The sequence below is a fragment of the Chiroxiphia lanceolata genome, chromosome 2 (assembly GCF_009829145.1).
Source record: "Chiroxiphia lanceolata isolate bChiLan1 chromosome 2, bChiLan1.pri, whole genome shotgun sequence".
NCBI lineage: Eukaryota > Metazoa > Chordata > Aves > Passeriformes > Pipridae > Chiroxiphia > Chiroxiphia lanceolata.
Window position 1 is genome coordinate 73,614,596 of NC_045638.1, and position 19,015 is coordinate 73,633,610.

A 19,015-nucleotide genomic window follows, 5' to 3' on the forward strand; every position below is an offset into this window, starting at 1 on the left:
TCAGTTCCCAGAAGTCATGTAATTATATGCAATTATCAAATTATTCTTTCTTCTCAGTCTTCTACTCTTGTCAGTCAGACGATGCCATCCCTTTCTTAATCATTTAAATTGTACAGCAAACCATTTGAGTAACATTGTCCTGAATCTTTTCATGTAAACCTTCTGGACAATGTTTGAAAAATGGCCTAATAATCACAGGTAATTAGTCTTCTGTATCGGTTTTCTATAATTCACTCTTACTTCAGCCAAGGTTTGAAACCACTCTTGGCTGCAGCTGCAGTGCAACTCTGCTGGCTCTGTTGGTACTGATCAGGGGCTATGATTCCTTTCCTGTTTCAAAAATACAGCTACTCTCATTATTGAAACAGCCTGCTGCTGCATGAGCACTGGGTTCTGTTTTCAAAGACATTATACAGACAGCAATCTGTGGTGCTTACGGTCCTCCAGCTTGAAGAATGACCCTACTGTTAAACAGCAAGGACCTCAAGACAAAGATGTACCAAATTCTACCATAACTTTAATACAATTACACCATTATGGAATTCTAAAAACAGTAAAAGAAATGATCACTAGCTTTGCATAAAATGCTATTATTAATTTGAGATCAACAGACCAATAAAGTGTTCATGTAACATTTTATTCACAAGTAGAAAAAGTATTACAAAACGATTTATACAAGATTTTAATTTACATTTGTTAAAGGAGTATTTAAAACAGCACTGTAAGTCCCTAGATGTGATATGTGGGCAGTCTAAATGCAGTGATAGTGTATGTTTTCTATTGGCATGTACAACATTGCTTGCCACAGGCAATATACAAAAGACCAATTTGGTTAAATTAAGGAAAAAAGTATATACATAATATACACATATATTTAAAAAGACTCTCTTAATTTTTTTCCTCCCAATTTGCTCTCATGCTATCTGTTACTCATTTAAAAAAAATGAGTATCTTCCTCTAGAGTTGCTGGACAAAAGCAATTATACAAAGTTTAAATTCCAATGGGAAAACATACTGTGGCAGATGCTGGCAAAACTTTTGAACATAGCTTTTTAAAGAACTGTTATTAGTGAAAGGTGAAATCTCCACATGTTCTAAAAATATTTTGCCATATACTGAAATGCATGTTGGATTTTTTTTTATTTACAAAGTATATACAAAGAAGCACACATCTCTTCATGCACATGTAGTGAAAAATAATATTTTGTAATTTCTTTAATGTATGAAAGTCTATGAAGAAATTATTCAAAACTACTTGTATTTAAATATATACTTGAAAGTAATTAGCTGAGTAATTGTACTGTATAACTGCACGTTATTCCATCGGTGACAAATGATGGTATTCACTGCTTAAAAAACCAAAGCAAACAACAACAAAAAAATCATGTAACTTCTTCACTTACTTTGGTTTGCACTTGATAACTGTTATTCATGACTTTTGCAAACATGAATAATCTCACGGGCGAAGAGCTGAAGCATCTCCTTGCCATGGCTGCCTGTACTGGCTTTAGCTATTCCTGTGCAGGTCCAACCTTCTACTGTGTGCTTCAAAGCAAAAGTCTTTCTCCATAATGGATTATGAATACTGTCTCAACATTTCCATTGCCACACAAACCATGTGTGGAAAGATGAGTAATATTTATTGCAAATTTGCATCTGTTTTGCTGATTGCTTTACTTTTGTCAAGGCACACTGGGTGTTTGAAAGGAATAATTGCTAGAGTTCATCACTGGCAAGTTTGAGCCTGTTGAATGTAATGAATCAGTAGAGGTTACTGGGATTACCCACAGAAGCAAAAACTATCTTAAGGATAAAAATGGCTGCAAAAATGGTATTATGGGATGTGGTATGACAAATAGCTGTTAAAAAAATCTTAGAATTACAGCACTGACTGCAGAGTTGATAATTTACTAGGCATACACACAACTTCGAGGATTTAATTCAGAGGTATTTTTTTTAAAAAAGTTATGAATCATGTTTTATATTTAGTGTGGAAAATTTGAATTGACACAATACTACAGTGAGAAGGACAGAGTGCCATGAATGAAACAAGGACTCCTAAATGAACGAATTAGGTCACCATGAAGCTCGACCTTTAAAAAGAATGCATTAATAAAAAAAATCTTATTAACAGTCTCACTGTATTAATACTTTCATGGCACACCTGCTATAGTTGGAAATTTTGATGTGACAGTTGCTTACATTTATTTCAACATCCAAAAATTACGTGCTATAACAACAAGTGCTGTATTCAAATACTGAGACTACCAATTAAACACAACATCCCTATCTATATGTCTGACCTTCATTAAACTAAAACTAATTTAAAGATAATCTCCTGCTATATTTAACAGAACAATGTGACCTCCCATAAATGTAATAATTGGATGAAGGGGACTTTAACCGTACACACCGTAACACGCTAATTCTTTAACTCCCCAAACTAGCTTATTGACTATAATGTAATATATAATAAAAGCTTCAGTTTATCAATAGATGATCCTTGCATAAATAGAAATGTTTATTTTTTATGTCCTTCAATAGCAGGAAAATGATTTAAAATTAGAACCAGCAGAAAAAAAGAATTTTAATGCATGCATAAATCTGCAAGCAGAATAACTGGCAACATCTTGTCCCACGCCTTCTGACATCTGTAGCCATATTTAAGAGACCCACCTAATCACACTCAAGTATTTATATTTTTTGCTGTATTTACATACACTACTAAGCTCACTCCACTACATGTTTTGAGAATCTGAGGGAAAAGAAGAAGAGATGCAAAAGGTCATAAATCCACTTTGAGGGTTCTCCTGGGATGCTCTTTGAAGTTTCACTTTACAGCTGTTACACCTCCAATACAACTGCTCAGAAGGTGTGAAGTGATGCCATTTTTTTTCCAGCTGGTTTTGAAAGCATGCAACACTGAAGACCAGACTATGTTTGATGAAAATCAGCAGAGGAGCATAAGGGAAGCATTCAGCTTTAGTTCTGAGAGAAGAAGCTTGAGTTCCTAAAAGAAAGCGATAGAAGAGTGGTTACATAAATTAGTAAAAAACCAGTATGTACTTCTATGTTTGACTAAACACTAAAAAGTAGAGGTATACTTACTGCTTGCTGTAAAATTCACATAAACCTGAAGACTAAATCTATATTAAAATACCTATTAAAAAGCTTATATTTGCGTGTATGTATATAAAAATATGCTATATTCTGATTTTATCGTGTTATTATTGCTTTTGCAATTTAATAATAAAGTATGGACCTATGCAAGACTCTAGTGCATCCACAGGCACAAAAAAGACCATCCTTCCCTCAAAATATGACATGAAAGATGGAAGGCAAATGGGAAAAAATGGTGCACACTGAGATGAAATAATTTTCTTGGAGTTGTACAGCTGGCTACTATTAAGCCTGAAAATACATCTCAGGTAAGCCTAAATCCTGGTTCTGTCCCTCAAACACTACTTAAATGTCTCCACCAAAAATGCGTAGATAATGATCCACCACAGAGTCCGAATATGGAGAAATTGTACAAAATGAATCAGCAAGGTCTACGAAAGAATAAAAATGAAGAAAAACTTAATCCTCCTGAAGACCTTGATTATTCAAGATTATACACAAATTTCAGTAGTAATACAGGATAGTACAAAACCATCAAAGAATACAGGATTTTGGGATGCTAGAAGATGTCTCCATACACATAGGAATTGATAGTAAAATTTACAATTCATATACTATAACAACTATGGCGAAATATAAGCTAATTTTTATAGTAATATTTTGAAATTCCATGGTTCCTTTCATCTAGAAAAACTCTTATATAATATTAATTGCACACCTCTGAAGCTGATACGTGGTTTAGTGGGAAAACACCCACAAAGTTTTGATTTTTTAAATCCTGTTAGTACGGAAATATAGTCCCTTGAGACATCACGAGACCTGGGAACTAGCAGCATCAAGATCTGCAGTTGGAGGCATGACACTGTCCCTTCCTACACATACCTACAGAATATGACCTATATATATCACCTAATGATATTTGACATATTCCAAAATAAAACTATGATAATTGCTGTCTAAGACATGGGCAGTCAGTGCCAAGCATTGTTACAGACAAAACTATATATTGTAAATAATACATTGGGAAAAATATGTGCAACCCAGATAAGGCTAATATTTTCAGTGACAGCAGTAGATTTTCAGGGTGACATACAAGGTCCTTTGAAGTTAATGTCAAAACAGTTCTTGACTTAGCAGTCTGTTCACTTCCTTCCTTCTCTTGACAATGTTACCTAAACAATTAAGGCGTGATTTACAAAGAAATAACTATTACTCTTGCATGTCTTCAGAATATGCATATTTTTTGCTAAACAGTAATTACTTTCTACTTCATGTTTAGGAACAATAAGAAAGTGGCAGGCAAACCAAATGGAAGAGGATCAAAGGAACGCAGTTTTATTTCTGCAGATGACCCAAAGTTTTCATAATTACAGATAGCATAATTTTCTTAATTAACTTTGGTGGATTATTAATATTAACGGCAATTGCTTGTGTTCCTGTCTCTGTGTACATACATAGGAAGGCGTTTCAGCTTTCCAGCCACAGCCTGCATAGCCCTGGAGTAACAACATACCATAATTTGGGATCCTTTCACAGATTAGTTATTTGATGTTCCAATTTACTTACAATAGTAGAAAATTCCATTTTAAAGATACAAAGCACAGCTAATATTCAGAAAGATATAATGATAAACCAGTAGCAGAGTGACTTTTTGTGACAGTTCCATTGTTACATAGTAGCAACAATTGTTTTATCACCTCTTCTCATTTTGACCTCAGACCTGCATTTTCTCTGAGCTTTCATTGACTAAATTGTATTTTATGAACAAACTTATATTTCATCTGGTGACATGCGAATATGAATGGCATTAAAAAGCATTTGAAATTCTCTTCTGTTTCTAATCCTGCTGTAGTGACTCCACAGAAAGGCTTTGTAAATATTTTTAGATGAACACTTGCATGTCTTTTATGCTTTGTTTACAACAAGCAAAGACAATTCCTCAGCTCTCCCTCATAAACAAAGACTAGACTCACATAACAGTTTGGTCATATAGCTATTAAACTCATTTTTTCTCCTGAAATTTAATGAAAAAATCCCCTGATAAAAGCTGACTGGATTACTGATTTACCCCGTATTCTGGTTCATATTATTTCAACAGTAGAGTTTGCATAATTACATCTTTCAAATTCAGTTAATTTTAAAATGCTGGATCTCTTGTAGAGGCTTAATTTATATCAGCAATAGCTAGGTGTAATCTATGGAGAAATATAACCCTACAACTTTTTACAATTCTATCTAGCTCTGCATGCCTGGAGCACTCATTCTCACTCCTTTGTAGTTATGTTTTTTACCTCTTTATCAATCTGTAGAGTCATTTGTTGTTCCATTACACTTTGTCTTTGGCTGGGTTTCAGCAGTCACCAAGTTCTGAAGTGATGAAACTTCCATGCATGTGCTGTGTTTGGAGATTTCAAAGGACTTTGCAACATTTCCATCAAGAGACTTAGCTGAAATAAGTACTTCACTTATTTCCTGGTTATTATCCAACTCAACAGTGGCTGCATTTTCAGTCTCAGGGTTGCAGGATTTTGCAGATCCTCCAGCCAGTTCTGAATATGATTCACAGATAGAAATACTGTCACAACAAGCTGAGTTTTGCATAAGAGGCCAAGCATCTGGAATGTCTCCACAGGCAGAGTGTGAAAGAGAACCAAGGAAAGCAGGAATCATTTCTCCAACAGAATCAGCAGTTCTGTGAAAGAATAGACACATGGTTTACAAAGCATTCCAGAAAATATTGTCAGTATTGTAATTATTATCATTAGTAATTGCCATTATTTCAAGAAGGTTTAACAGGGTTGTATTAATACTCCAGAGACATTCATCCATTTGAAAAGGAATGCAGTTTGTTCCTTGTCTGGAAATGACAAAATCTCTGGTGAACACTACGAAAGGTAAACATGATGCCCAGAGCACTTCAGACAGTGAATCCAGGATTCCGGAAAACAGTTTCTACAGCTGGGTTGTTTACAGTCAGAAATATGACCAAAAAAATATCATAGTAGTGTTCAGATACAAACACTGTTGCAAAGAAGAAGGAATTTATTTTTTTTCAATGCATGGGGAGGTGGGGTACTAAGACAAGATATAACAGGTTTAAGTACATCAAGAAAGATGGTTGGGTAGAATCTAGAATCTTCAACACTAGGGTTTTTTTGGTGGGTTTTTTTTTTTTTTTGGTTCCTTTTTTCCCCCAAAAAAAACCAGGCTAGACAAATATCTAACAGAAGAAGTAAAGTGGGAGATGGGAACAGACAACGAGACTGCTTGAAACTTTGTGTTTGCTTTAAACTTGAATATGCATTCATTTTAGATTTTTCAGTTTGTTCTGTCTAGGTTTCAAAACGTGAAAAGTTTTTCTCCTATTCTTTTTCCTGTGGAAAGGACATAAAATTAAAGAAGGGCAAACATTATTTTTATTTTATGGAAAATGGAAGAAAGTACAAGTAGAAACTCAGTATTATCTACCTCAAGTGTATTTAAAGTGCATGATAATACTGACATCTGCCAAACTCTGTTGAAAGTCCAGTAGTGTTTTTCATTATATGTACACCAAAAGAAGTATTACCAAAACCAAAAAGTTATACATATGTTTTATTTCCAAAAACTGTCAACGGATTTATAAAAATGTAAAGGCTACATTAAGACTGATATGCAGTAATAATTTGTGTGACAAAACTCATCCCACATTAACATGCCTATAACAGATTTTAAGTAGCCTTACTCATTTCCAAAACATGATGCTTTAATAGCTTTAATATGCACACAAAGTATTTTCAGAAAGGAGGCCAAAAGTCAGGACACTGCCCCACAATTGAAGGAAATACATTATTCTGGCAAAGGAAATTGGCATAAACTCCATTTCTACTGGAAGGAACCACAGGATCTTTGATGTCCAAATTACATGGATATTACAGTTATTTTTAAAGCCTTAACCAAAAGATTCCTCAAAAAGTACACAACTTTGTGTACAAGGCTATCAATTTGTCAGCCTTGGTGGTATACAAGGATGACTCAAGCTTGTCAGTATTTAAACAAATTGTTATAGAAAATTTAGATATTTTGTATCTTAGGTCACTAGGTCACCTTACATAAACAGTACTTATGAAGAAGCTGCCTCTACATTTTCAGTTACATGTGGCCATTAGAACAAAACAGCTGAAGACCAATTTAACCCTATATGGAAAATTATTCTAGCTAAAAGAAATAAATGCATCCTGTGTTAAAATCTGTAACTCTGAAAGGAAGGAAACTCTGAAGGACACCATAAATTTTATGTATTTAGCTCACGGTACTGCTGTAGAAATAGCTACTCTACTACTGTATTTATATTCAGCGGATCAGGAGAAAATTATAATCTGCTAGAAATTCAGAAATAATAGATATTTCAAATGTGAAAGTCTAAAGAGTTCCTAAATTAAAAAAAAAAAAATCTTCATGACACTTCTGAATTGTCAATACCACCAGATTCATAAGTCTATGCAGCAGCTTGCTAATCAATAGCAGAAGAGATGGTCACCAAAGCCTCTGAGGTGCCAGAGAGTAAAAGGAAGACTATGCGCTCATGAGAGAAGTCACTTCTTTGCAGAAACCCATGTATCAAGTCAGCATTTGCAAAGTAATACTTTCACCATAAACCTGTTCTTGCACAACATGGGGTGATATGGCTACAGTTCATCAAAATCCCCTATTCCACTTCAAACAGCCATTGTATCTGTATAAATATTATTTTGACTGCATAAAACAATACTTAATGTTTAATAGACATTTGTAAAACTAAGTTACCTTTCATTAAGTGTGGTCTGTGAGTGGAAAGCACAGCTGTGACCCATGCTACAGGTTTCATCACAGCACAGGGATGGAATCAAGTGAACTGGTCCTAAGGAATGAAAATGTTAAAACTGTTAAAGCTCTGTATAAACTTAGTCTCTGTTCTCTTTCAAACTTGAGCATTAGTTTGCCAGTTACATTATAATACATGGATTGAGGAAAGATTTCTTACTGCAAGGAATGGGTTCTCTATTCCTTTAAAATTGAATTACTTATAAAAGAAAGCCCTGTCCTTCCTTCAGGAGTAATACATATGCCAGTCATGAATATCTAATTTTTTAATTAATTTGCTTTTCAACTGAATACACTTGAGAAGAAGCATTCTGAGTTAACCTATTAGGATGATATTTAAGCCTGTGCTCTTCTGTTAAATTATGTATTTCTTAATGTCACAATTGCATCTGTTTTGATACCATTTCACAAAATGGCAGTGACTTTAATTGTTGAGGTTGTTAATGTCTTTAACATTCATATCACATTTTTAGATACTGGCTGGTAAATCCTTCATACTAATTTAAGTCTCAAAGCCAGATGCAGTGCTATTTTTATCAGAAAGAAATTATGTAGGTATTTAAAGATTTTTTTTTAACTGAAGTCACTGGAATGAAAACAGGAAAAAACAACAAGAAAACCCCCCAAATAGCTACTTAAAAATCCTATCTGCTTATTGGGAAATTAGCCTAGGACAAAGGGTAGTTTGACTCTGTAGTTAAAGTTAAATGTCACAACTCAAGTATTAGATAAATAAAGTCACCTTTTAGTAGACCTAACATACCACATGTCTGTGATGTGCTTCTTTGGCACTGGCAACATGTTCTGTGGTCATATTCATTTAGCCGTGGTCTATCAAAACATGATAATTCAGAGCCATTGTAGCGAATGTCTTGTGATCTCAGAGACCCTTTGAACAAAGCGAATAAAAATCCATATCAGTAAGTGTTATCTTTCTTCCTGCTCAGAGCCTTCTAGCTTCATAGAATGCTTAAATGTCATGCTATAAAGTATGTCTATACATTTTCCAACGGAAAGATCCACAATGATCATGTGGTTTCATATAACACAAGCCACAGATCTTGCAAAAAACCCTAGAACAGCTGGTTCAACTACAGCCTCTTCTAGGAAGACATCTGCTCTCATTTTGATGATTTGAGAGTATATCTTATTCAGTGTTACAGTTTTTCAGTGCTTATTGATTCTCAGTGATTCCCATCTGAAACTTTCCACACTCAGCTTTCAGCCACTGAGATTTTGTTTATGTTATCTTAAAGAGCTTTATATTAACAGCAGACTTCCTTTAATCACTATAATTGTAGGCCAAGGCAAACGAGTTACTACACTTCACTAACTGAAGTTTGAATTCACTATATGTCTGAATTTCACAAAACTCTAAAGCATCTTCTAGGTTAGGAACAATTCTTACAAATACCTCTCTCAATCTTTTTATTTTTGCTTGTGCTGTAAGCAGTGATAACACCAATCCTTCCCAGATAATATCCTTGTTTGGCATTCAGGGCTCATTAGATGCTATAAACCTATTTTAATACAAGTTTTTTTAAATTATAAAGGGGAACTAGAGTGCTTTTGACTTTTTCTTAATTTAAAGTAAGCGGCAGAAAAATGTGTATTAAAAACAAATTACACTGATGAGCTGTTATGGGTTTAAAAAAATATACTAATTTAACTGTCTTAGGCATTTAATTCATCTTGAATATGCCCATAAAACCCAAACTGTTAGTGACAAATCTCTCATCTACACTGGCCACATCCATTATCTCAATGACCTAATCTGTGTTTCACAATAGCATGTGATGCATAGATCCTGTGCAGCATCTAGCAGAGTGTGGCACAGAATTGATGCAATTAGACTATTTCTGGGTATCTACACAGTATTTTATCAGTAGAAGCTGGAACATCCACACTGAGCTGGCAAACTTGGATGGAGTCTTAGGCTTCTGCTACCTTGATCATCTCAATGCTAAACTTGCTTGAATGATGCAGACGTTTCATTTATTTACCTACAGAGAGATCTGCCAAACTAACACCGCTATATAAATATTAAAAAGAACAGTAATAACTGGAAACTTACAGCTTGGTTTCTTCTCCATAAACTGCCTCTTACAATAGATAACGCAAAGAATGAGGAGAGCCAAGAGCACTGTTGCAAGTGCACTGCATATAACAGCTGCCAGAGCAGTGTCTCGGGGACTGGAAGCAGTTGAAGGGATCTTCACAAGATTTACCCTGGTGGTACCTGAAATATAATTAAATAGCAATCAAGGTGAACTGCAAACATTTCAGGAATATAGTCATGCAAATGAAAGTCTGAGAAATAGAAGAGGTTTGTAGCACAGAAAAACCATCTGCTAATGTATCATCATTAGGTGCACATATAAATGAATACAATTATCAGCAATCAAATTATGAAAAAAAAAATTAAAAATATATTGCAAAATATGTGATAATGAGTGGAGGTAAACATAAACACATTCAGACTGTCCATGAGAATGGAATCAGATCCACACCACAAAACCAAGGACATTTGAATATTTAATGTAACATGAATTTAATATGGAGAACATTTCCTAGTGTAGAGTTGAGAAAGAGATCCACTAGAGGGAGTCACAAATACATGAACTTCCCTTAAAGAAACTTTCTGGGAACTGAGACACCCACAGAAATTCAAATGCTATCAAAGTTAACATTCTGCTTGGTTGACACCATGGTCATTTATAGGATCAAACCTAGGATTTTAACTCTGCTAACTTTTTTTTCTTCAGTGATATTTTTTTTAACACTAGATAATAACTCTAGTCAACATTCAACACATTGACTTCAGTAAGGACTTAAGCAATGTTTCTAGCTTTGACAAATATTTTTACCTTTAGGTGGAAAGTGAAAAATATTCATTCTAAAAGGATCAAAACTTTAACTACCACTACTGAAACTATCTTAAATTATGAGTAGTATTTTAAAATTAAATTCTTTTTAAATGACTTATGAATTTTGATAGCCCATCTATTTCAATCTACTTTGAAGTCCACATAAATTCAATAATATGAGAAAAAGCAATAAAACATTGAGTATTCTGACAGTAAATTTTTAAGAAACCACAAACTACATTTTACTAACTTAAAAGAGTAAGTTAAATGTGCCTATTTACCGCAAAAGATATTTGGTTAAAACCTAAAGACTATAATTTTCTAAAAAATGGTCCATGCAGTCGCAAGTTTAAATTGTGATATAAATGTCTGCCAGAGTATATTAAAACCTCTAATCAAATTGTACAAACATACAATTGTTTGATATCTTGACTGCAATTTAATATAACAGGAGAGAACTTACTAGCTTGCTTAGTGCAATCAATGGAATTTTATTACTCAGGAATAATTTTCTGAAATAATTATTCCTCTACACACATCAAACATCAGCACCAAAGCATTTGCAATATCATGCTGCTTCATTATAATGCTTAGACTGACAAAAGCTAGGCATTTTGAAAATCAACTTCATTCTAACTAATCTAATAGTAGTCTTTAGATCACTGAACTCCAAAGAAAACATTAACTTCTAAGAAATAAAGAATCCAGAAATTGAAACACACACCCCCCCCAAACATATTAAATAAAAACAGTTTCTGTGGCTTATAGTATCATATAGTTGCTGGTACCTGGGGCAATATAAAAAAAGTGGAGAAGTCAGATCAAGGCTGTTATACAGAAGAATGTTTAGCTGATAAATTCCTAATTTCAACATGGAGAGAAACAAGTGTTACTGCATTTACATCCACTTGAATATTTCCAAACAGCTGTGATATGTACTATTATGTTCCACTGTCACATCAAAAGTGTGAAGAACAAATTTATAGCAGATATTTTTTATATCCTTTTAACTTGCCAAATTGGACAGAGTGGAGCAACTGGAGAAAGTGCAATGGAGGGCCACAAATGACTGAGGAACTGAAGCCTCTCTCTCCTGTGATCAAAGTTTGAGAGAGCTGGGACAGCTCAGGCTGGATAATTGAAGACTCAGGGGAACCTCATCAGTTTGTATAAATGCTTGAAGGGAATGCACAAAGAGGATAGAGCTAGACTCTTCTCAGCAGACCAGAGGCAATGAGCACAAACTGAAACACAGGAGGCTCCCTCTGAACATCAGGACACACTTTTATAATTGTGAGGTTGACTATCGCTGGCACAGGTACTTCTCCTCTCACATAATTATTACCTATCTTTCTCTTCATGTACTTCTATAATTCCTATTTACTCACAGAGTTAAGTTCTACAACCTGTTTTCCAGATCTTCGCTGTTAAAGAAAAAGCAACCAGTGTCATAATCTTTTTGTCATAACTTGAATGCTCTTGGCAGGAGCACCTCAATCTTCCACAGAGATTCCCCTCTGTTTGTAGGATTCTTGCAGTTGTAGTTTGAAGTTTATGGTATGCAAAGTCTAGGGATATCTGTGAAAAGCAGTAAATCTATATAAAAACCTTTCAATACAGCAATGTGTGCTGGCTTTGGTGTGAAGATCAAGGACTGTGCTTTTGGTATCAGGTTTTCAATTTTAGCCAACTGCCTGATTGAATCTTTAGACAGCCTGGACAAGTATTTAAAAACCAGACAATTAAAAAAACTGATCAGAACATCTTCAAATATTTTTTATACCAATATACCTATTTGTATCAATGTACCTAAGAGGGCTAACCAGTTCTTAGTAATTAGGCCCTCACAATTTCCAGAAAAAAGAACTGTCAGTTTTGAAAGCAAAACCAAAACATGAGTACTGGAGGTGAAGCTGCTATATTTTTGTCTCTCTTCATTTGCTCATAATATGTATCTATTTTCAAGTATAATTACATATTACCTATTCTATGAAAATATAAATTATATACTTCTTTAATGCCCACCAGCAATATCCAAGCTGGAAATACAGTGATTTTATTTTAAATAGGGATGGTTAAATTCTAAATTTATTTTAGCCATCTAGTTATTTAAGATTTGTTTAATTTGGTTGATTTTTTTCCTTTTTACTTGAGCAAGCAATTTTCTCTTCCTGAGAATGCCTACCACTCATCTTCACCTTCAAAGAACTTTTTGGAATAGCTACTGTGAGCAGTCCATTGTAGTCTAGCTCTAATTATAATGATAGTGATCTTCCCTGCAGAGACCAACATTTCAGAAGTGAATTGCTGTTGTAGAAGCGGCCCGTTGGGCATTGCTGAACTCTGCTTTTAGTGTTACTCAGACATGTTTGCATTTTCATAAACTCTATCTTTCTTTTCACAGACTTAATGGTCCCACTTCAGTACAGCAAGGAGCTGCATTTTAAATTTAACCTTGTACTTACATCTATTAAATGATTACATGATTAAATTTAAATATGCAATTAAACACTTTGTGAATTGGATGCGATGCATTCAGAAAGGAGGGAGGAGGTGGACACTGTTTTATGATTCTGGAAAGCATGTACATATTATACATATGTTCCAACATATTCTGGAAATGTGATAGTGCTGAAGAAGAATAACCCAAAATATCAAGCTGTCTCCTGCATAATTTTGAGCAGTAAGTCTGAATACACATTTTCCCCTTAATTAACCAATATTACATTGCAATGGCAGTATATGCAAAGATGTGGTTCTTAAAAGCAACTAAAGTTTCTCTTAATCCAAATGGTTAAACAGCAGTAACTCAGTTAATACAGAACACATGAGTCCCAGCTGTATCACTGTAACTTCTGCCAATAAACAGAACAGTTGAATTTTCAGCCTATTATACCAAACAACAAGAGACAGGGCAAAATGTAAAGACTTCCTTTATCACTTATTTCATATTTATTTTATCAGACTTTTTTTTCAGAACTATGATTAGTTACAGTCACTACTGGAATCAGCAAGCCTAAAAGAAACCTTTTTGTGGTAGATCATCCATGTGAAAACAGAACTTGCAACATTATATGTTTCTTCTACGGATACAAGAAACAGTAATATAATAATTACTAAAGTTGGGGAGGATAAAATGTGGAATAATATGTTTGGGTTTCTTTCTTAACACATAAAGTCAACACTAACCCAAAGAGGGTTTATTAAAAAAAAAAAAAAAAAAGCTAATCCAAACTGCACTTAGTAAAGTGATAATATGGTAACATTGGACAGAGTGCCATCTGTTACAATCAGGACTGAAAATAAGATGCAAAAGTTAAAAAGTTAATTCTTGAAATAAGGGTATTCCCTTCGAGAGAGGAAAGGAGTATTTGCCTATTATAAAAACTGTTTGCCCACTACCTTTACATAGAGTGGCTAAACTCAGTGGTATCAACTCTAATTTGACAAGAATTAAGGGCTCAGACATACCCTCAGGTTACGACAATCTAACAAGTTACTGCCTGAATTGCAGTGGCTATCTGTATATGTGCTCTTGATCCACAGAAAATGCAAGGCAATGTGACTTTGAAATGCCTTCATTTTGAAAAAAAAATTTAAAATATGTTTATGTTCATTTAAAAGTAAGACAGCTGTAGGTCTACTGAGTCCTAAATAAGTGAAAGGATGTATTATATACAGACCATTCAGATACTACACATATAAAATCTGTACATATAGATAAAATTACATGTGTAATATATAACACTGAGCACTAACATCAGTTGAAAGTAAGTTGCCCTGATATTTCTGAGTCTTTACAAAGCAGCAGATTGCCTCCTTTCTCCTGATCTTTCAAGCAGGAGGTAAGAAACTTATTAAACATTAGAGTTGGAGACTGTGGTAAACAACAGGGACAGAGTCTCCCAACATCTGTAAAAGGACAGCCATCTGCGTGTATGGCCTACACCCAAAAGTTCATCTTGTCAAACCACATCTTTCAAATGTGCTCCAAGTGCTAACTTTAAAGCCTTTAGTCTCCAAGTTAATGCCTTACAGCTTCTTTTTTTTGTTTGTTTTATTTTCCTGGATTTGTTATTTTTTAAAAAATGTACCAAAATCCCTACAGGAGAAAATGACTATTCAAGTATTTATCTATTGTTTGGAAATCCTGAGAAATATGCTTATAAACTAAAATCTTTGAAATTTGATTTATTAATTTCCAAGACCATTTCTCTTGCATTGTGTATTTTCACAAACTCCAGCTGCTGACAGCCTTTTATGCTTAAAATGGTAAAGCAATTACACTGTGTATGTGAATTTAAAATATATATGAACTCCACAGTATTGGATACATATCACTATGTTTGTAAGACACAGACAACCTCTGCAACACCATGGTCATCTAAACTATATATGGGCACAAAAGTAACACTGTTTCATACACAAAACTTTCACCTTTGAGAACTGTTTAGCCACTTGAAAATACCACTACATGAGAATAACGCTTCAGATCACTGCTACCCTCAAATAACCTGAAAAAACCTGCGAGTAAGCAAAAAAAAATAAAATTAGAGGAAGTGGGATAAAATCTGTGTCACTGCTGAACTACATATTCTACCCCACAAACCCCCCAATATGATATTAATGTGAGAAGACACTGTCTCTCCCCCATAAACTGGAAATACTTAGCATGATCTGGTGGCATAAAACGTATGTTGCTGTTAATGGCTGTGCTGGCGTCAGCAATTCTCTTTCTGACTTTTGCTTCCAGAAGCCAACTTTACATCTCTGACTGTTGAGAGTGTCCAGTATCTATTTTGCAGTAAATGCAACTTCCTTTTCAGGTGTTTTCATGTGTTATATCAATGTCACTTAAAACTTAGATCAGAACATACGAGACAGAGCAGAAAAACTATTTCCCTATATCACTTCTAACTTGCACTCTTAACCAAGCTCTTTTTCAGACATCTTTTGCAAAATAGAACATGATATTTCAGGTTATTCTCTTGTTCAAATCCAAGTATAGAATGCATCTATCCCAGCCAGGCTATGAAAGTTGCTTTATCTTTTCAACTGAAAATGAAAACAGCAAGTATCAATTTGTATTCTGTATGTGCAGTCCCATTTAATCTTAAGGACTACCCAGTTACAGAATAAAAACAACCTTGTGCAATATTTGAGTCAATTAGGCCTGTTGATGACAGTTACTGCTTGTATACACACTCTGTCCCTCTCAGTTCTGGAACTGTCACACAAGACATTAGCCACATAAGCAGAAGAGGAGTTTGCATTGCTTAAAAGCACAGCATTTTCAAGTGGGCAACTACTAACACTACCTGTTTGCTAAGAGAGCAGAGGGAGACCATATACCCTTTAGAATCTAACTGTATATTCCCTAGTTAAATGACAGTGGCATGTATGTAAATACATGAAGGTTGTCTCTTTAGCCAACAGAGAGTAACCCACTTCCATTAATCAGAAGTGTAATTGAACATTGTGAATCCCCTGCATACAAGTTACAGATCTGTTCCAAAAGGTTCGAACAAGATCTCAGAGTTGCTGTGTGATGAGGTTGTAGAATGGTGCCTGGATTGGTTTTCAGTATGGATGAAACATGACAGTGTGGAAAGCTCTATCCTGTGACCACAACTGAGGTGCTGGTGGGGTTAGCTATGCCTGCCCCTGGGCAGGGAATATACATGCTCTTCCAGCTACGCACTGATGGAACACTGTACAGATTTCAACTGCAATTGCCATACACCCCCACAATTTCTGAAATTAATACAGTACTCTCTCCCTCTATATATATATATTTGTATAAAGCCCAGTAAAGCAAGAAGTGAAGTGTAAATCAGTCATAAAAGAGGTTTTTACCTCTCTCTGATTCAACGAGAAGTGATTTCTAACACTTCACTTTCTACCCCAATTATTTCCCTCTGTCCTGGTTCAGCTGTGATAACACCCAGGGAGTAGAGCAAAAGATTGCATGACAACGGCAAGCCTGTATCCTAAAGTTGTTGACACAGACTTCAATATACATCACTGATAGTATATGCAGTACATTTTCAAGACCTATGGCTTTTTTTATTGCTTTAAAAATGCTTTGTAAAGACAACAGTACTCAGCTATCTTACTTCTGTTTGCAAGCTGGATACCTGTTTTGTCATCAAAATACCACAGTATAGTGTCATAATTTTCATTCACAAAGTTTCTACAGCTTTAGACAATAGGAATTGCATATTCAAATTAAAAAAATATATAAATAAGTGATACATTATGAAAAACTACTATATTTTAATATCAAATTAGGTGCAGGATCATTTCCTTATTTTGCTCAAAACCCAACATTTTGAATTGGCCAAATAACTTGTCTAGTCCAGAGAGCTAGATGTTCCAGCAGCTACAAAGAAATTCAATAAAGTTTTAGTACCCTTTCCTTATTGCTTCCTGGCCTACAAATAAAATATGAAATAACTGGGTACAGAAAATGAAATCCTGATGGCTGGAGACATCGCCACACTTCAAACTCTTTCTAATATACTAACATTTTTGTTACTGAATATGAAAAACATAAATGCTACGGAAATTCTTCCAAATACTAGAAATTCCATGCAGAAAGAGGTGTGTGCATGTGTGTTCAACACTGGACAATTTGTTACATTAAATTTTAAAAAGGTTATTTCTGAATTGAGAGAATATATGAAAAATAAAATACAGAAGACCCACAATTTTCAGATTTCAGATAATTCAGAATAATCTAAAAGTCAATGTGCATGCAATACTGATACCACTGTATTTTGGTATCTATTTTGAAGAGTGACAAAAGGACAGGGCTTAAGTATGTGGAAGTTAAGCTCTAAAATCTGTAATTTTAAAATCCAAATCTATCTGGGAAGCTAGAGGCCTGTATTAGGTCACATACTTCCTATACAGTGTGAAGGAAAAATTAAACATAGAACAGAGTCTGAAATATCTGTCATATGAGTAGCACAGTGCCTTATGTCACCATGCTCAGCCTATAGACATAGAAACCTGGAGAAGGATACTCAGCTTTGCTCTTCCCATAAATTACTCAGAGGTAGAGAGGAGCTTCCATATCTCCAACTCTCCTGAGAACAAAAATCTCTGATCTTATTTTAAAATTAAATTAAGGAGGGAGAAATCACAAGTATGGCTTATTATGCCTTTCAGATGCAACTCTTGAAAGAGGAGGCAATGATGGGGTTTCTACCTTCTGAAAAAGCTTAAGAACTCTTTGCCAAGAAGTTTGAGATGGAGATTCAATTGCCTCTTCTACCACCTTTATGGAGATTGTTTTATCCACTAGGCTATAAGCTGAGCTCGGTAAAAGCTTATTTCTTCTCTCCAGTTGAATGTCCCCAGTCGTAAAGCTTTGGCAGAAGTAGTAATGCCCCCTCTTTGCATAGCCAACAGTCATGTGAAATGTAGAATACAACAAAATTAAATAAACAAGACTCAGGCTTGCTCATCACTTATGTTATTCCTGTTTATAATTATGTTAAAATATCACTAATTTACCTTAAATTAATACTGGGGAGAAAATAAGTCTGCACTATAGAAAACAGAGTATGTTTACGTAATTAAGATTGTTTTATAATATTTACACACCACTGAGCTGAATTATGATTGTGAATTAAGATGCATGTTAAGAGCTGCATAACCAACCCTACTAGTATTTTCTAAGTTTTTAATGTTCAACTTTACAACCTCAACATCTTTTAAAAACTCTTTTTTAGGTAAGTAATCTAAAATACATAGGATTAAATATAAATTGTCATAATTTTATAACATATGGCCTTAACACCTTTAGAAGCTGGCCATGTATCCCCAGCTTATTGTATTACTGCAAGTGTCATTAATGTCATGATTTACTGTAGAGAAAGTTACCTACTGTGCAACAGTAAGCATGCACATGCAAACTATATCAAATGAAAAAGTTGTAGCTTTGATGTCAGAAGTAATAACAGCTTATAAACAGTAGTTATTAATTCACCACTTAAAGCTTTGGGGATAAAGTCAAGTTATACAGAACAAGAGGTTGCTGCACACAAGATCCTTGCTTTGTTACATTACTTAACAAAGTAATCCAAACATAACATCTCCCCTCTTTAACAGAAGTCAATGGGAATTAGTTATAGAATACAAAAGATACTCTGAAAAGTTATCTTTGAAAAGTCAGGCTC

The 19,015-nt window shown here is 34.5% G+C and overlaps 1 protein-coding gene across 3 annotated transcripts in view; it reads right to left on the reverse strand.

The window, feature by feature from the left end:
- Nucleotides 1-1,982: 1,982 nt before the first annotated feature.
- The window catches only part of TNFRSF19 (TNF receptor superfamily member 19), a 57,986-nt gene continuing 40,953 nt past the window's right edge, over nt 1,983-19,015 (reverse strand). For all 3 annotated transcript variants that reach the window (XM_032680384.1, XM_032680383.1, XM_032680385.1), the window contains 5 exons: nt 10,037-10,201; nt 8,726-8,851; nt 7,906-7,999; nt 5,412-5,812; nt 1,983-3,010 (listed from right to left, as the gene is read on the reverse strand). In XM_032680384.1, coding sequence (XP_032536275.1) covers nt 5,419-5,812; nt 7,906-7,999; nt 8,726-8,851; nt 10,037-10,201 — 779 coding nt within the window. In that variant the 3' untranslated portion in view covers nt 1,983-3,010; nt 5,412-5,418. The remainder of the gene's footprint in view (nt 3,011-5,411; nt 5,813-7,905; nt 8,000-8,725; nt 8,852-10,036; nt 10,202-19,015) is intronic.